The sequence below is a fragment of the Eumetopias jubatus genome, unplaced genomic scaffold (genome assembly GCF_037043125.1).
Source record: "Eumetopias jubatus isolate StellerSeaLion01/CBP00866 unplaced genomic scaffold, mEumJub1_p1.0 scaffold_5, whole genome shotgun sequence".
Classification (NCBI taxonomy): Eukaryota; Metazoa; Chordata; class Mammalia; order Carnivora; family Otariidae; genus Eumetopias; species Eumetopias jubatus.
The window spans coordinates 108,977,407-108,996,987 of NW_028274811.1; the positions used below are offsets into that span (position 1 = coordinate 108,977,407).

The following is a 19,581-nucleotide window of genomic DNA, read 5'->3' on the forward strand; positions in this document are numbered from 1 at the left end:
ATGCACTGTCTGCTCTGGTCTTACTAGTTGCTTCACAGTTTTCTCAGCACACATTGAGTTTTCTTGTTTCCAGTCTTTTATATAGCTATTATTTTTTTTTTAATTTGAGAAGTTAATGCATAGGGAAATTATAGATCAGAGCCAGATTGTTCTTGAGGGTTTTTATGGGAGATCTTGTGCCATAGGAGAAAGAACCTTGAAATGAATGTCTGGGTACATAGGTTCTGTTCTAGCTCATACATGCTATAGCCTTGGGTATAGCCCCATCTTTTCATTTTAAAGGCTCAACCCCAGTGCTATGTATGTATTAAAACCTGTGATTAGCTGGAATGACTCTCATGGTCTTCTCTGGATTCCTATTGCTTCGTTACAGCTCTGAGCACATTCTGTCTATATAAAGTTCCTCAAGTGAATGCCTTCATTTAATGACAATAAACCTTTTCTTAGAAGCCAGGACACTCTCTGTTGCAAATGACAGAAACTCTGGTCAGACTGGCTTTAGAAAAAAGGGGCATTCATTAGCTCAAGAAACTAGAAAATCAAGGGGCAAGACTGGCTTCAGGCATGGTTATCTACCCAGGAACCCCCACCCACCCTCTACCCTAATCCCTGCGTGGATCTCTTGACTCTGCTTTCTTCTGTTTTGGCTTTATTCTTAGAGAATCTTTTCCACATGGTGGTAGGATGACTCCTGGCAACATTAGGGTGACTTTTTTTCCCAATTGAGTAACTCCAACAGAAGGAGGGCTTCCCTTCCCCAATAATTTTATCAGATGTCCTGAGGCTGATGCCCATTGACCTGGGCTGGGGTCACTTTTCCATCCATGAAGTAATCACTGTATAGATGGGATTAATATTCTTGGTAACTAAACCTGAATTGTTTGCCAACCCTTGGATCCAGAGGATGGAAGCAATCCTACCCAAACCACATGACCTGAGAAAAATCTGGAACCTACTACCGAAAGAAAGGAGATATGGATGCTGGCTAGGTAAAAACAGTAGGTGTCCTCTATAGTGTGGTGGGCACTGGGTGTGCAAATCCAAATAAGACAGTCTGTAACTATCCTATAGCAATGTTTATGTAGGAGATAGGCACATTTAATTTCAGTGTCTTTTGGTAAGTACTAAGTTGAAGGGGTGCTCAGGGGACTGTGGACACACAGGAAAGGGTTGTTTAGGTGCCTAGTCTCCTGGAAGGTTTTTGAAAGTAACCTGGAAGAAACAATGTCTGGGTAGAGGATTGAAAGAAAACTAAGAGCTGCCTTTATTTAGAGAAAAGAAAAGGGTGGGGAAGGGCATTCTAACCTAAGGGAATAGCATGAACGAAGAACAGGCACATTATAGATAATTATTATCAGATCTTAAAATGGAAAGTGGTTAGGGATGAAGCTGGAGAAGTCAGTGGGGGCTAGGTCATGGGTACTTCTTCAGTTATGTAAAAGAACATGATCTGGTTGATGGGGAGCCATTGAAGGGAAGAGGAATGATCAGCCTATAAAATATCCTGATATGTATGTCCAGTAAGCAGTTTTCAGGAGAGGTCAGTGCTGGAAATAAGGATTTAGGAGTTTGCAGCAGGTAGAGAATACTTAAAATTATAGAAATAGGATGGGTTGAGGGAAGAGGGAGTAGGGTGAGACAAGTAGAGAGCCAGGCTAGAATTCCAGGTGCTGCTGGTGTTTAAGGGGCTGAAAAAGAAGAATCAATACATACAAGAGCCTGAGGAGGAATGCTTGTAAGGGTGGAGGCAAGAATTGGAATTATAAAAGTCAAAACCAGAAACAACTCAAAGGCCCATCATTGGGAGAATGGTAAATTATGGTATATGTATAAAATGAACTACTACACACCAAGAAATAAGAATGAGCTACTGATACTTGCAATAGCATGGATAAACCTAACAGACAGTATGTTGGGCATAAGAAGCCAGACACAAATTAGAATGGACTTAAGGTTTCACTTTAGGACAGGTAAAATTAATTTACAGTGAGACAGAAGAATGGTTACCTTTGGGCAAGGGGAATGGTGACTTGGTTTGAGCAGTTATTGACTAGGAAGAGACAGGAGGGAACCTTCTCTTCTAGGGTGATGAAAATGTTCTGGATCTTGATCTAGGTTGCAGTTACAAAGGCATATACACATGTGAACATTTCTTGAATTGTGCTCTGAAGATTTGTGCACTTTATGTAAGTTACAATTTTCAAAAAGGCCAAAGGATTAGAGAATTTCAAGAAGGAATGAGTGGACAGTAGTGTTAGGTGTTGTCAAGAGAAGTAGTAAGGTAAGTAGATACATGTATGATAAATGTATGTTTGGGTGAGAACAAGAGTGCTGACTTACATGATGCTAACATGTTCCTGGTAGGTGCACAATGCATACAGTCACCTTTTGGTGAGCTGAATTGAATTGTTGATGGGCAGTAATCTTTTTCTTATTTAGGCAAGAAATACTGCCTACGAATGGATCAGTACATCTCTGGCCAAGCCATTAGAAGAGAAGGAAGAAGGAGAAAAACAGTTGGAAACAGAAAAAACTGAGAAAATCAATAAAAATTCAGTAGAGGTACCAAAGCAACTAAACCCTTTATTTCTTTTTTAACAGTATGGAGATGTGGGTATCATGATCAGGGACGTAGGCACCTTCTGTTTTGTTGCATCACTACTCGTCATTTCAACCTTGTAATCCACGATTGTAGCAACCTTGTTCCAGACTGTAGGATGAAAGAAGGAGTGAAGAAAAAGAGACTAAGGGTTTGTGTGTGTTGTATCATGAGGAAAGTTCCCAGAAGCTGCTACAAGCCACTTTTTATCTAAATCTTTCGGCCAAAATATAGTCACATGGTCACACCTGACTTTGGGGGAGGTGCTGTTTTTGTAGTTATGAAGCCCAGCTGTAAAATGACATCCCTGCTTGTGGTACAAGAGGAGGTTTATTGAAGGGCAGCCATTGGTCTCTGCTGCTTTCAAGATACTGAATCCTTCAGTATGAGAAAAGCAAGCTGACATCATGTCCCCTGGGCTAAAAAAAAAAAAAAAAAACCCCAATGTCTTGTTTTGTTTTTCCTTTCAGGATATCCATGCATTTGCAATCCGGAGCCTAGCAGAACTGACTGCCTGCTCAATTGAACTGTTTCACAAAACAGCAGCTCTGGTTCTGCATGGCCAGAAGCAGGAAGTGACAGCCATAGAAAGGAGCAGAACTCTTTCCCAGTAAGTATAAAAGGGTATCTCTGTAAAGGATGCAAATTGCTGAGTTTTCTCAGCTTCCTTCCAAAGTTTTAAGAAACTTTCCTCTCAACAAGATGCTACTCACAGGTTAGAGGTTTGTTCATTTTGGTTTTAGTTATTAAGTAGCCAAAGGGGTTGTTTCTTTTCATTGAGCCATAAGTCTACATTATGTTTTTGTTAGCTGGTTGTTTTATTAATTGTTTTGTATTATTGATAATCTGAAAACAAGTTCTCAGATTATTGGTTTTAATAAAATTAAATTTTATATAAGTAAAAACAGAATAGTCCTTTTTAAAAAAATTTTTTTTAAGATTTTATTTATTTATTTGATGGAGAGAGAGAGAGAGTGAGCTCACAAACAGAGGGAGTGTCAGGCAGAGGGAGAGGGAGAAGCGGGCTCCCTGCTAAACGGAGAGCCTGAGGCAGGGCTCGATCCCAGGACCCTGGGATCATGACCTGAGCCGAAGGCAGAGGCTTAACTGACTGAGCCACCCAGGCGCCCCAAAACAGAGAATAGTTCTAAGAACCTCAATTCTTAATAATGGTTATATTCATTATTGAGTGCTAATTATGTGCTAGGCACCATGCTAAGGGACTTATGTGTATCATTTCTAATTTTTACAATAACTCTAAAGGTAAGTGATTAGTCCTGCTTTAAAGAAAATGAGGAAACACAGACTCAAGAGAAATGAAATAATCTGCTCAGTTTGTGCAGACTGGGATTTAATCCCAGGCCAGGCTAAGTCCCCAAGCCCCCTTTCCCACCGTATTGCTGATTTTGAATAAAAATTTCAAAAATAATAGAAAGTAGATAGTCACAAGAGAAAAAAAAAAGGTCTGCTTTCTAAATAAATCTAATTAAATAATGAGAATTTTCATTGGAAAAAAAAAATGTGTGGGAGTGTCTAATGTGTTAGGATTGGGAGGGGCCCTTGATGTTTTCCAGAGCTCTTCTTCACCTCCTGGTTCACTGTTCTACAACATCCCACAACAGGGGGCTGGTTTTGTCTTCAGTATCCTTAGGATGAGGGACTCACAACTTCACAGTAGCCTGTTCTTTGGAAAAGTGGCTATTTCCACTTTTCCACTTATATATCTGTGTTTATATTACACATATACATATATATGTGTGTGTACAGTCGCTATATGTGTGTATAAACACACACATATATAGTCTCCCTATTAATTATCAAGTAAGTTAGAATCCGTGGAAACTGGGCCTTCGCTTGTTTACTGATAAGTCCCCAGTGCTTAGAACGGTACCTGGTACATAGACCAGTAAATATTTGTTGAATGAATGAATGCATATTTATTTTAACTACATTTGTGAATGGAATTTAGGATCTTTTAAGTTATTTCCTTTGATTTAACTTGAAAATCTAGTACTTGCTAGAGGGTTTTGCAGAAAAAATGTTTTTTCAAGGACTGAACCTCCTCTTCCTGTAGCATGAATGTCTGCTCAAATGGGTCCCCAGATACATTCAGGAGCTGATGAAGGCATATTTACCCCCTTTAAAAAAAAACTTTCTTCTTTCACATTTACTACCAGGAGTGATTTGTTTTCTTATAGTTTTTAAATGTGCTTATTAAAAAAAAAAAGAAAAACAAAACTTTGCTCACTTCTTTTCCTAGGATGACAGTTGTGTTGTGTAAAGAGTTGTCTTCTCTGTCTAAAGAGTTCACCACCTGCCTAACAACTGCCGGGGTAAGAATTCTTGCCTTTTATTGTGCTAATGTCTGGTCTGTGGGCTTTTTTTTTTTTTTTAAGATTTTATTTATTTATATGACAGAGAGAGATAGCGAGAGCAGGAACACAAGCAGGGGGAGTGGGAGAAGGAGAAGCAGGCTTCCTGCCGAGCAGGGAGCCCGATGCGGGGCTCGATCGACCCTTGGATCATGACCTGAGCCGAAGGCAGGCGCCTAACGACTGAGCCACCCAGGCATTCCTGTTCTGTGGGCTTTTTTAGAACAGCTCTATGAATATAAAATTTTCGTACCATAAAATTTTCCCATTTCAAGTGTGCCATTCAGTGGTTTTTAGTATATTTACAGAGTTGTGCAACCGTGACCATATCTAATTTTAGACAGTTTTCATCATCCCCCAGAAAACCTCATACTATTAGCAGTCACTCCCATTCCCTTCCCCTCCACACACTCCTAGCGCTAAACAACACTAATCTGCTTTCTGTCTATAGATTTGCCTATTCTGGACATTTCATATATATGGTGTCATACAGCATGTGATATTTTGTGTCTTATTTCTTTCAGTTAGTCTAATGTTTTTCAGGTTCATCCACATTGTAGCATGTATCAGTACTTATTTTTATTACCAAATAATAATCTCTTATGGACATATACCACATTTTTCTGTTCAATTCATAGACATTTGGATTGTTTCCATTTTTCAGCTATAATGAATAATGTTGCTACAAACATGCGTGTTTTCATTTCTTTTGGGTGGATAGGTAGGGGTGGAATTGCTGGGTCATATGGGTGATATGGGCCACTGAAGAACTGCCAAACTGTTTTACAAAGTGGCTGAACCATTTTACATTCTTGCCAGCAGTGTATGCAAGTTCCAGTTTCTCCACATCCTCCTCAACACTTGCTATTCTCCATTGTTTTTTGTTTTGTTTTGTTTTTAAATTTTAGCCGTCCTAAAAGGTATGAAGTGGTATCTCACTGCAGCTTTTATTTGTATTTCCCTGATGGCTAATGATGTTGAACTTCTTTTCATGTACTGTTGGCCATTTTTATGTCTTCTTTGGAGAAATGTCTTTAAGAAATTTAAGAGGTGTCTTAATGTCTTGAAAGTTTTGCCTACTTCCAAATTGGGTTCTTTTAAAAATTATTTTATAAATTGGGTTATTTCATTATCTTTTGTCATTTATTATTTTAATTATTTGCCTTTCTATTACTGTTAATTGAGTTGTAAAAATGCTTTATATATTCTGGCTACAAGTTTGTGTACATGATATGCACATATTTTCTCCTAGGCCATGGGTTGTTTTTTTGTTTTCTTGATAGTGTCTCTCCACAAAAGTTTTTAATATTGACGAAGTCCAGTTTGTCACTGTTCTCTGTTATCACTGTTCAGTACTTTTGGTATTATATCTAAAGAATCATTGCCTAACCCAAGATCATGAAGATTTATTCCTGTGTTTTCTTCTAAGAGTTTTGTTGTAGTAGCTCTTACATGTATGTCTATGATCCATTTTGAGTTAATTTTTTATGTAGGGTGTGTGGGGGTTATACCTTCATTCTTTTGCATGTGGATAGCTAGTCGTCTCAGCACCATTTGTTGAAAAACGTTTCCCTATTGAATTGTCTTGGCCCTTTTGTCAAAAACAACCATAGATATACAGGTTTATTTCTGGACTCTCATTTCTATTTTACTCGTTTTATATGTGTGTATCCATATGCCAGTGCCATATTGTCTTGATTACTGTAGCTTTGTAGTAAGTTTTGAAATTAAGATGTGTAAATCTTCCAACTTGGTTCTTTTTCGGGATCTTTTATCTATGCCCTATGCATTTTCATGTGAATTTTAGGATCAGCTTGTCTGATTTTTGCTCAGCTGATTTTTGCAACTTATTTTGTTTTCTCTTTTTATGAAGTTTGCAGTATGTTTTGTGCTACTCTTTGATACCTGTACTGGATACTGATAAAATAAAAACCCCAAAGTTTGGCTCTAGTTTTAAGGAGCAACGCCTTACTTAGACTGTGACAATCCTTATACTTTGCACTTGCAAATCAGGAGGAGAGTTGTAATTAAAACAGATACAGTTTGGGGCACCTGGGTGGCTCAGTCATTAAGTGCCTGCCTTTGGCTCAGATCATGATCCCAAGGTTCTGGAATCGAGCCCCACATTGGGCTCCCTGCTCTGCGGGAAGCCTGCTTCTCCCTCTCCCACTCCCCATTGTTTGTGTTCCTGCTCTCGCTCGCTCTCTCTCTAATAAATAAAATCTTAAAAAAAAAAAAAGTTTTTTTTTTCTTTTTAAAGGAATTGTAAAAGTTTACTGAAGGTGTGTAAACTATAGAACATGATCAGAAATAACCATGAATTAGGATAAAATCAAGGGCATTTTAAATGAGCAAATAAAAATCACTTTGTAGTAAAACCAAATTCGTAAGTACAGAGAACAGATTGGTGATTGCCAGTGGTGGGGGAGTGAAGGATGGCCTAAATAGGTGAGGGGGATTAAAAGGTATAAACTTCCAGTTATAGATAAGTTACGGGGATGTAATGTACAGCGTAGTGATTATAGTTAATAATTCTGTATTGCATATTTGAAAGTTGCTAAGAGAGTAGATCTTGAAACTTCTCATCACAAGAAAAATATTTTTGTAACTATGTATGGTGACACATGTTACCTAGACTTATTGTGATCATTTTATAGTTTACGTAGATACCAAATCTTGTTGTGTACCTGAAACTAGTCTGGTTTGTATGTTAATTATACCTTAATTTAAAAAAAAATCACTTTGTGATAAGTATATAAGTGTCAGGTGTGGCAGCAAAATTCTGGGCCCTTAAACTTATTTAAAAGTGTAGCCCAAATTAATTTTTTTTACTTTATGAGTTTGGATTATTCCTGTAAGGGATAATCCTGGAATTATCTCTTTTCCCCTTAATATTGTCTTTAAAAGAGCTTCTGGGATTCCTGAAGTTAATCTTCTGAGGCCAAATCTTTCCATGTGTTTCATAAAGATACTTTAACCCAGCAAGTGAACTATAAAGTGCTAATACATGGGAGTTATAAATTTCCATGATTTATTTCCATGTTTTTCAAACAGGCCATCTTAAAAACCATTGAGTATTTTGAGCACATGTTCCATATCTGCATATTCTGTTTTAAAATTGTTCTAAAGTTTCGGGTCATGTGTATCATTTCTATCCCCTCTTCCAAAATGAAGATACGTTTTAAAGTCAATAAAAAACTACAAAGGAATACACTGTCAATTGGACGGCACAGGAGGATATAAAGAAGGAAATTTAAAACACTTCCAGAGATGATATTTTGCTCTTTGTCAGTCCAGACCTTATGTACGGGTGTGTGTGTGTGTGTGTGTGTGTGTGTGTGTGTGTGTGTGTGTGTGTGTGTGTGTGTGTGTGTGTGTGTGTGTGTGTGTGTGTGTGTGTGTGTGTGTGTGTGTGTGTGTGTGTGTTTCAAAGTGGGATCACACTCTGCCTACTGGTGCTCACTTAACAGTGTGTCTTTTATTCTAGGTCAAAGAAAAGGCAGACATCCTTAATCCCCTAATCACTGCAGTATTTCTAGAGGTTAGTAGTTAATGGTAGGGTATCATGTATTATTAATGAGCTCTTCTTCAGTCTTTATTTTTTGTTTTTTGTTTTTGCTTTTCACCAGATTGGTAGTTTAGGCATACTGATGCAGCTATGACCAAAATGGTGTGTAGTTGATGCAAATTCCCTGTTCATTATTACAAAGCATAATGATGCAGCTGCCGTGTAAAGTGCAGACCAGCAGTAGGCTGTCAGTAGTTAGTACTATCCACTGGCAGCTGATGGACGATCCTTAGTAATGAAACACCTTCTGGAGACCAGGGGTAAATTTGCAGGGCTGAAAATTACAAACAGGTGAACACTGCTTCTGAAAGGACTGAGGTTTATACAGGGGAGATTTGTTACAAAACAAGACAAAACATTTTGTTGTATCATTTCCTTGCCAAGAAATGTGCTTTATTTTGTCAAAGGTACCTGTGTTTATAGAATCCTCATCAGTCCATTAGGTCTAAGGAGGTAGGTGGTTTAAGTCCATGGAAAATGGGGATGTAAGAGGATCACATGATCGATTATATTGCCTCCTTGTGTGACACTTTCTGCATTCCATATTTTAAAAACTCTGTCTTGTCAATTGTGCAGACAATTTAGATGTTTGGTGACATGTTTAAAATATATAAGTCAGAGGAGATAATTGGTTAGGTTTTAAATATGAATTGAAAAAATTTTTAACTATTGGACTGTTACTTCTTTAGTTTTAAATTCTTTTAAAATTATCACCAAGGAAATGCCTTTAATTCCTTAACTGCACAGTTTCCCTTGAATATCAGGGTAATTATTCTGGTAATGAACACTTAAATAGAGTTTTTAAAAGTCTGTGATTCAGTAGACGGCAGAGTGGTATAGATGAGAACTTTACAAACCAGGAGCCCCATCTTGTCCTAGACCCCCTTATTTGCTGTACGACCCTGGACTAGGCATTACCTTCTTGACTATCTCATTGTCTTTATGTGCAATATGAGAGATTTAACTAGATGATCCCTGAGGTCTCTTTTGGTTGGAAAAATTGGCAGCAAATGTCACATTAAAGTTGAACTAGGAGTCCATGCTATTGATAAATCCAAAGAAGGTAAAGTCACTTAATAGGTTTTCCTTAGTGCTATTTGGATTTGGTTGTTCTTGATTACATATTTGAAACACTCTTGTCCTTGAAATTACATGTTTTTATCTTAATGTAATGAACTCTATTTTTCTTCTGGAAGATCAGAACTTGTTAGATATAAACGAAGTCTGGAAAACTCTGAGCATGGTGATTGATTCCATGATGCTTCTCATAAATATGACTGTTGTACCAGATAGAAATATATCTATACTTACCATCTTTGAAAGCAGTTTTCCTTGTTCGTGTTTGTAGTCCCTGTCTTATATTCACTAATTGTATTGAGTCCATGGGAGAAGAGCTATCTTAATGGACTGAAAATCCTATTGATGTAAGATTCGTAGCCGTCTAAAGTCCTTTGAGTAATTGACTAAAATGTTGTGACAGAACCTACCCATTTAGTAGAGGAATAAATAAGCGTCAAAGGCTGAACTCGAGCAGGATGTCAAAGAACAGCTTCCATTTCTGATGGGCAAGTTGGACAAAAATGCTGATATTCTTTGGTACTGTCCTATCTTAAGAGCTAGATGGTTCTTTCCTCTCTAAATTTAACTAACATGGTTAGTTTGTGTTTTTGTTTGCCAAGCTACAGATTCAGTTAGATTGTACAAGTTAAAATCTGTTTTTTTGTTGTCTTTTAGCGTATTTTCTCTTTTAAGTGATTGTGATATTTTCTTTTTTTCAATCTTGACAGGCTTCAAACAGTGCTTCCTATATTCAGGATGCCTTTCAGCTGCTCTTACCTGTGCTGGAGATCTCTCTCATTGAGAATAAGACTGAATTGCCAGAGGCATGAGCTGCAGGCCCAGGGCCTTCCTTAGAGCACGGAAGAACAGAGAAGATTCAACGCAAAACTTGTGACAGCCAAGAAATGCACTCTCTTTTGGGTACCCCTGAAGAAGTGAAGGAGAAAGGATTATTTTAGTATTTAAATTTAGGCAGGAGAGCAGGTTTAAATGAGGTTTGTTGCCTTCGCTGCTTGGCTGAATTATTCAGGTCTTCACATTGCCCTTCCAAGTTGTTAGAATTATTAAATTATTTGAGAAGAAACTTTTATAGAAAGTTCAAGAATAATAGCTCTAGATAAAGGTTAATGGGATACTCAGGCAAAAATATTGGTTTTTCTTGGACATGATGCAAAACACTAACAGTTTTGTTATGGTTCCATATGATTTTGTAGCCCACTGATATAATTGGTTGTGAAGAGAGAAACAACTTAATTTAGTATTCTAGAATTCCTGTGCTTGATCTATTGATGCCATGACCTTTCTCCTTTCTGTGATAAAATCTGTGGCTTTAAGAAAACAGTATATAGAAACTGTAATGATTACCTAAATTCTTTGGACTTGGTTAGAAAGTTTCATGTGCTTTTTCATTCTCAGCAGTTATTTGGCATGGAGGAGAAACATCTGAAATGTACTCGAAGCCACATGAATTAACTATGGCAAAGTCCCCTTTGGCTTCAAATTGTTCTCCTACCCTAAGGTGACAAGTTTCAAGTTGTAGTTGAACCCCACTCAACTGGGTTCCAGACCAACAAGTGCAACTTAGAGAAACAGTTCCATGTTTGCAGGTATCCGAGTCTTTCCAGGATGTTTTTCATGCATACCATATGTGCAGGATAAATTCTGTAATAGCCAGCTCCAAAGGAGTATTGAAGCTCTTTTAGTGATGGGGTTTTTGTTATTTGAATATTGTTGAAGGGGATTATAGAGTCCCATAGAAATCATTTATAACAGAATTTAACCTGAAAGACACAATATGTTTTTCCTTATTCTTTTTTGTTTTGTTTTAATGTATTCCTTAGCATGTTTATAAATATAACTTTTATCCTTTAAATCTTAAGCCTTCTTTTGCTCTCTTCAACAATGTAAGAGGCTAATAAGGTGTTATCTTCCGAAAAGCTGTTTGGTATCCACTCTTTTTACAAAAAAACCTCTCCAACTTTGTGGTTGGAGGTAACTTTGTGAGCGCTACCATTCATCTACTAAAACCTTTAAATAAAATGTAATAATTATATCAATTGATCCTTTTACTTACTTTTCTAAACATAAGCCGCAATATCTTTTTCAGACCAAAGAAATAGCAAAGCAAAGCTCTAACATTGATCTCAACACTATTTCTATGTAATTGCCTTATTTGGGGGTAGGGGGCAGTTTGTAAGAAGGAGGAAATAGATAGATTTGGGCCAAAAAGGTATACCCCATTAGCACTAAAATGCTACTCTGCTTATATTCTAATATGATCAGAAAACTTTTTGAACATTCCTTTTTTGAGATAAATCTCACCCTTCCCAAAGTGAGTAATTCTGAATTTTCAGAGAAAACAGTTGCCTCTGGTTACTAAAGCTGGTGTAGCCAGTCTTGATTTGTTGCCTCAAGCCCAGTTGTTGGGTCTGAACCTGGTTTAGGAGCTGCTCACACTGCCTACCACCTGTTCAGGCACTTGTACAATGGTGGTTTGCAGTTTTTACTTTTCGATCTAGAAACAGCTAAGGTTTTTCTTTCTTTCTTTCTTTTTTTTTTTTTTTTTAAGATTTTTTTATTATTTGACAGAGACACAGCGAGAGAGGGAACACAAGCAGGGGGAGTGGGAGAGGGAGAAGCAGGCTTCCTGCCGAGCAGGGAGCCCGACGTGGGGCTCGATCCCAGGACCCCGGGATCATGACCTGAGCCGAAGGCAGACGCTTAACGACGGAGCCACCCAGGCGCCCCCAGGTTTTTCTTTCAAGAAGAGGGATGTAGATACAGGGGGCAGAACAGTGACTCTTTGTGCACCTATCCAGATTGCAACCCTGAATATGACCAGTTTTAGATTAGATCTTACAAAAGGCAAATGTGACTCACTGCCTCTTTTTTCTTACTTATCCCCCTCGTCAGCTTCCCCCACCCACCCAAATGTCTTTTAATGGATTTAGGAGACCATCAGTGAAACAGTGGTGAAAGGACCAATTAATTCCGAGTAACAATTGCCTACCTTTCACCTAAAATACAATGAAAAAGAATGAAAGTTCCTTGATTGAGGAGAGAGAAAGATGAGAGCATAAAAACTCGTCGGCAGGTGAAAAGGTAAATTCAGGGGTACTTTGGAACTTCCTGGATTGTGGCGATGATTTTTGAATGGTGTGTGCTTCATTCTATTTGGGGTGGGTATAGGATGTAGTTTCTTGATGATACCTCGTCTTTTGGTGCTATTTCTTTTAAATTTTCTCGTGTCTTTTACTGCTATGTCCTAGTATGTGCTACACTATCCCCCCTTCCTAATTCACTTAACACCTTATTGGTAAAATGTTCAGTTACTACTGGGGTAAGATGCTTCTCTTTCTACTATTGGGATCTTTAAAGGCTGTGATTAAAAGAGACTTCATTAATTTGGTCTAAAAGAATAGAAACATCTACAAACTAATTCTTGTTTATCCTTTATATAATGCCTTGCAGATGTGTTAAGGACAAGCTACTTGCTTTTGATAGGTTTTTTTTAAGGCATAGACACCTAAATTCACAGGCTTGTGAAATGTGAATCTGCAATCCACGTAGCTGGCATTCACAGGAGTCTGAAATAAGTGTGATGCATAAATGTGGATTTTTCTAGGCGTATAATCAGGAAACAAGGCCTTGTCAGTCCCACCCCAAGTGAGGACCCTCTCTTCTGTACTTGTTTTTATCTAAAGACCTCTTTGAAGGAGAGATGTTTATAAATAGCTATTGATGTCATTATTTGAGAAATAGACATCTTTATTTCTAGATGTATTCTGAATTTTAAGGGTGGGAATATTCTTCAGGTTGGAAAAACCCAGATTAAAACAGGGGGCCCTCAATAAGCATGATATTTCACAAATGTCAAAGATTGAAATCTCTTTAAGTCTTAACAATATAACGTGATGTTCATTTTCATAAAAGACTTGAAGCATTTGAGAAATGAAGTTCTAAAAATAGCAAACCTTAATTGATGTGTCGTCAAGGTCTCGGGCTAATATATGAGGAGAATTTTGAAAACTTGCCCAGTAATATCACTTTCCAGCTGCACCTTGATATTCGACAAGCACCATGCACTCATTTCCGCCATTTTACTTGCAGCCCGTGTTACCACTTTCTTGCTTGTGATTGCATCATCTGGCCAAACCCCAAAGTCCCTTCATGTCTAGCTGTCGCTTCCCCAATCAACTCTTTAGGAAATTTTTTAACAATTGAAATATTCTCTGAACTCTTTTGTCCTGTAAGCTCATGCTGGTGCCACTGTCTGAGCAATCTCTGCCTTTTAGCTGCAGAGCTGTCCAAGAAAGGGAGTGAGGCAGAGGCTCTCTTGAGATGAATTGTGGCTGAGTTGGATGGACAGGTCTCAAATCTAGTTGTAATTGTTGGGTCGGTTCCGCTTTGCAAATGTTTGCCAAATGAATCCATCAAAACTCTCAAATCACTACTTTTGGTGGCTTGTGTCTTAAGAGACCAATTTTTGCCATTTATAAAAACTGCAGAATGATCTATTGTTCATCAACAACCAGTAGATAAAAAGAGGAATCTAACATGTGTGGAGCAGCTTAAGGACCAGGCACCACAGAACACACTTTCCTTTGTAATCGTCACAGCTGCTGCGCGGGGCTGGGCGGTGGCACCCTAGCATACGGGCCTGCAGGATGGCGTAGAAGTTAGGAGCGAAGACTGACTCAAAAATGGACCTCAGCTCCCTCATATTCCAGCCTTGTGATTATGAGCAGGTGACTTAATCCCCTGAACTGCAGTTTTGTCATCTGTGAAATCATCTCGAACAGCGCTGGTATTATATTCCCTGATAGGATTAAATGAAATGATCTGTATGAAGTGCTTAGAAGAGCACCTGCCACATGGCAATATGTGCTTGATGCTTACTAGCTGGACACGGCTCTGAACGTTTTACATGGACTAATTTAATCCTCACAACTCCATGAGAGAGGAACTGTTAGCATGCCCATTTACAGAAGAGAAAACTGAGGCACAGAGGTTAAATAACTTGTCTGGGATCGCACAGTCAACAAGTGGTAGAGTCAGGATGCAAACCCAGGCAGCATGGCACCTGAGTTCTGCTTTCAGCTATGACATCACACTGCCACTGTAACGACTATTAGCTCCTTTGTTACGATGGTTATGAAACAGTCCCATAGGGCTCAGTGACTTGCCCCGCATTTCACAGCTCTGAATGACAGAGCTCCTGCAGTGTGAGCCCGGGTTGTCTGGCTCCCAAACTCACATTTGTTCTATTTTATTTTTTTAAGTGGAAAGGCTTGGAGGTTCCTGTCTAGTGATAAATACCTGTAGGGGAGCATCTGGGCACATTATCCAAAGCCACTAGGAGTTGGCATAGAAAGGATGGTGTGGTGACAAGTCATGTTTGCCACAGCAGGAATGAAGATCTCCGTGAAGTAAGAGCATCTGTATCAATTAGCAATCAAAAAGGAGAGAGGAGTCCACGGATGTTCGCAGCAGCCTTACCTGTAAGGGCCCCAAACTGGGAACTGCAGAGAGCCGACAGTGGTACACCCACACCGTGGATAACTACTCAGACGTTGAAAGGAATAAACTATTGGTTCATGCAGGAACTTGGGTGAATCTCAAGGGAATTATGCTGAATAAAACAATCCCCAAAGGTTACATACTATATATTCCATTCATATAACATTGAAATGACAGATTTATAGAAATGGAGACCAATTAATAGTTGCCAGGGTGAGGAATGGGGATGGGGGAGGAGATAGGCTAAATGTGGCTCTAAAAGGGCACTAGGAGGGATTCTTGTGGTGATGGAGTACCTTAACTGTGGTGGACACACGGACCTACTTGTGTGATAAAGTGTACAGAATTTTATTTTTTTAAGATTATTTATTTATTTGAGAGAGAGAGAGAATGAGAGAGCACGAGAGGGAAGAGGGCCAGAGGGAGAAGCAGACCCCCCGCCGAGCAGGGAGCCCGACGCGGGACTCGATCCCGGGACTCCAGGACCACGACCTGATCCGAAGGCAGTCGCCCAACTGACTGAGCCACCCAGGCGCCCAAGTGTACAGAATTTTAAATGCATGCACGCGTGCACACACAAATGAGTACAAGAAAAACTGAAGAATCTGAACAACGTATTGTATCATTGTCAATATCCCAATTGTAAAATTTAATTTTAGTTTTGCACTTTAGTAGCAGGTTTTAGGCTGCCCAAGTTTTGCAAATTGGGTAAACGATATGCAGGATCTCTCTGTTACAATTGCATGCAAATCTACAATTATCTCAATAACTATTACAATTAAAAATAGAGGCAGGGGTGCCTGGGTAACGTAGTCAGTTAAGTGTCTGACTCTTGATTTCAGCTCAGGTCATGATCTCAGGGTGCTCGGATCCAACTATGTGTTGGGCTCTGCGCTCAGCATGGAGTTTGCTTAGGATTTTCTCTCTCTTCTCCCTTTGCCCTTCTCCCCCTTCTCAAATAAATAAATAAATAAATCTTGGAGTGGGGAGGAAGGAGAGAGCTTTGTGCCAAGGGAGTCAAAGAGTCCAAAAATGTTGCCCACTGTCCGGATTTAACAAAGATCCAGGGGCCTCTTATGTGAACGTCCCTATTGCAGACCCTTGGAAGCAAGGATGGTGGCAAATGTGGCTCCGTCAGGCTCCTCTCCAAAGGCAGGCACTTTAGTAGCAGGTTTTAGGCTGCCCTAAAGGCCAAAGTAGAAGAGAAATACCAAGATCCAAAGTGAGAGGAGAGAGAATACACAGTAGCAACAATCGCAGATAAATACTGCCGAGGTTTTTTTTCCTTCTGCACTCCGTAAGTCTTCAGGATCAGAGGAGGAGACCTTTGGAATGGTTCTTGGTTCTCCTGTATCATCAAGGTTTGCATGGCTTAAAGTAGCCAACTTCTGGCCAGTCCTTGCCAGTCAATGCAGGCAAAGTCAGATGGTGTCTGCTGAGAACTGTACCACCTTCCGTTTGTAAAGAACTTCCACATAAGTATTTTCACTCCCATTTTAAGATGGGGCATTTGAGGTCTGAGGGAGTCAAGAGGAGTGTCCAAAGTCAATCAGTTTGTAGGTGGCTCTGCTGAAATGTGCTCCTTGTGGGTCTTTAGAGCCCGCTTAGGTTCCCGGAGAGAGTGGAATCTCACACAGCCAGATGAAAGCCTCATCCTACTGGGTCAGGCAGGCGCCTCCCAGCTGACAGAAAAAAGATCTGGAGGTGTGAGGGCTTTCCTAATGCCCTGGTAAGCCCTAGCTAGGCTCTGCCTTCTCCATCCAGGGGAAAGACTGACGCTGGTGTGAGTGGTGATGGCCTTGATCGTGGCTGGAGAGCATCAGGGGCTGCCACTCCGGAGGTGTGCCCCGCTTGTGCGTCACCTGCCTTCCTGTAGCACAGTGTCGAGGCCACAGACTCGGGGGTCAAATTGATCTGGGTTCAAATTCTGCCTAAGCGACTTCCAGCTGTTTTACCTTGGGCGATGTACCCTCTAAGCCCAACTTCCTTGCCTGAAAAAGGGAATCAAATAAGCACATTCCTTGTAGGGATGTTTTGGGTTTGCCCAGGGCTGGCTACTTAATTTGCAAAATGAAAATGCAGGGCTCCTTGTTCAAAAAGCAAGAATAAAGCTTTCCCCCTTCTTCCACAGTCCCTTTCTTGGCCTGTCGTGGTGTTTTTTTATGTGCTAGCGAATCGTGTGCTTCCTCAGGCACAGGGGTACTTTCTGGGTGAGTGCAGATCCTTGCAGGTGCCTGGGATCCCACCCCGAAACTTAAGTGCCCTGGGCCGTGTGCAAGCCAAGGCTCCAAGCCGCCAGCACATATTTCACTGTCCTATCAGACTTTACTTCCCAAAGCTAAATGCAGGATAAAATTATTGAGCATTTCAAGATGGTGACCACAGAGCTCTTAACCCCCCAAAGAGCCCTTTCTGAGTGTGGGCCTTATGTGACTTCACTGATGGCCTGCCCCTGAAGCTAGCCCTGAACATGCTTGTAAGCATTTAGCGCAGCCTCAAGTCCATAGTAAGGACTCAGCAAATGGTCAGTAGAAAAACTCACAGCTTTCCTCCCTGGTCACCTCAGGAATCCCACAGCTCAAGCTTTCACAGGAGCTTCGCATCTGCAACCTGGCTTATGGGAGAGTCAGGGAAGGTATTATGATCACCTTTGTAGAGATGGGGAAACTGAGGCCCAGAGAGGAGATAAGACTTGGTGATGCTTACCCTCTAATTAGTTTCAGAGTCAGAAGCCAGTGGTAATCTCTAGACTCTGAGCCAATACTGAGCTTCTCAAGTTCAGTGTCCCCTCTGGGCCTCCTGACATTACCTGGGCATCATGAGTGGTGATAGTTCACCCAGCTCCTGTGGGGAGCTCAAACCCCTGCCCTGCCCCCTTCCATAGCTCCCTGAAACTGCTCAATACCAATCTTTTCCAAAAAAGCCTTCCCTGCCAAGGACCTCCCCATAGGACTTTTTCTTGCATGTGCTCATTCACCCCAAATTCGATTGTATGGAATATAGCTTATTTCCTGTGCTTTTAATATTACCAAACATTATGAGCATGTTTCTGGCTTATTAAATATTTTTAACCTTACTTAAAATAGCTCCATTTTAAGGAAGCTCCATAATTTATTTGACCAATCCCCAATTATTAGACACTCAGTTTGTTTCTAATTATTTGTCAATTACTGAAAAGCAATGTATGAAGTTCTAAACTGGGGACAATCATCGTACCTGGCTTGTGGGCCATTGTGAAGATTAAATACAGGAATAGCACTTAAGAAATGAAACGAAGAAGGACTATGCATGTGTTAATAACATTCTGTTAGCTTTATTACTTTGATAATGCTAGAGTTGATACCATTTTACACACATCCTTGAACATGTACATGATGATTTCCTAGAAGTTGCATTATGGAGTCTGAGGGGAGGGTGTTTCAAGGCTGGCATGGAATGCATCCATGATTTATGGAGGGTGTGCCCTGTAGCTGGCAGGGAGACCAAAGGGGCAACGGGGGTGGTAGGATTGAGCCCCAGCCTTTGGCTGGAAACATTTGTCATGATCTGACTGTGATGCCTGAGGACATTTAGACAACCCGTCTGTCCACTTCAGGGCTGAAAACAGGAAGGTGTAGGGAGTATGAACCCGACCCAGAAAGGCTCTGCTAGCCCAGCACAGACAGAGAAGTTTGCCCTCCAGCTCCAGAACATTAAGTGGATATTTTTCAGTGTTCTCTTCCTTGGTTCCTGCTATGGTTCCCTGGATGCAAGGGAGTGGAGATGAAATTGGATGGGACCATTGAGTCTTAAGTAACCAGGGATCTGTGATATTAGGCTGTCACTTCAGCTCAGCACTGGGTAGAGGAGCAAGGGAGGATTAACAGCTGCCTTGCTGGTCTGCCTGCCCCCAGATATCTCCTGTCAACTGTCTTCCATCATGGGTTTCTGGCTTTGTAACTTAAAAAAGGAATTGTCTTTAGGATGCCCCTTGTACAACACAGTTACCCAGGGAAGAAGGCATTTCATGGAATGGTAGAATTATAGGATTCCAGAGATGAAAGGGAATGAATCCCATCTGGTATTCCCCTAGAGCAGAAATTCTCAGATACTCGTTTGTGAGTCAGAATCCTACATCAGAATTACCTGGGAGCTTATTAAAAGGTAGATTCCCGGGCCCACACTCAAGAGTTTAATTCAGTGCGTCTTGAGTGGAATCTGCCCCTTTAAGAATCCCTCCCCTCCCCAGGTCATTCATGCTGATGCAGGGGAGCTACACTTTGAGGAACTCCTTCTATAATATCCCAAGCAAGTTGTTTGCCTCTAGTGTTAGGGAGCTTACCACCTCAGGAGACAGCCTATTCCGTTTTAGAACAGATCTGTAAGAAAGTTCTGCTATGTGGAGCTGGAATCCGCCTCTGTATGAATTCTAGCCACTGGCCCACACCACCAGGGCCATGCAGGGAGTCCAATTCCTCTAGCCT

The 19,581-nt window shown here is 40.4% G+C and overlaps 1 protein-coding gene across 2 annotated transcripts in view; it reads left to right on the forward strand.

Annotated features, from left to right (window-relative positions):
• Positions 1-11,655, forward strand: part of FAM114A2 (family with sequence similarity 114 member A2) — a 32,354-nt gene extending 20,699 nt beyond the window's left edge. For both annotated transcript variants that reach the window (XM_028106527.1, XM_028106528.1), the window contains exons 10-14: positions 2,440-2,562; positions 3,070-3,209; positions 4,860-4,932; positions 8,459-8,512; positions 10,327-11,655. In XM_028106527.1, coding sequence (XP_027962328.1) covers positions 2,440-2,562; positions 3,070-3,209; positions 4,860-4,932; positions 8,459-8,512; positions 10,327-10,428 — 492 coding nt within the window. In that variant the 3' untranslated portion in view covers positions 10,429-11,655. The remainder of the gene's footprint in view (positions 1-2,439; positions 2,563-3,069; positions 3,210-4,859; positions 4,933-8,458; positions 8,513-10,326) is intronic.
• Positions 11,656-19,581: the final 7,926 nt, after the last annotated feature.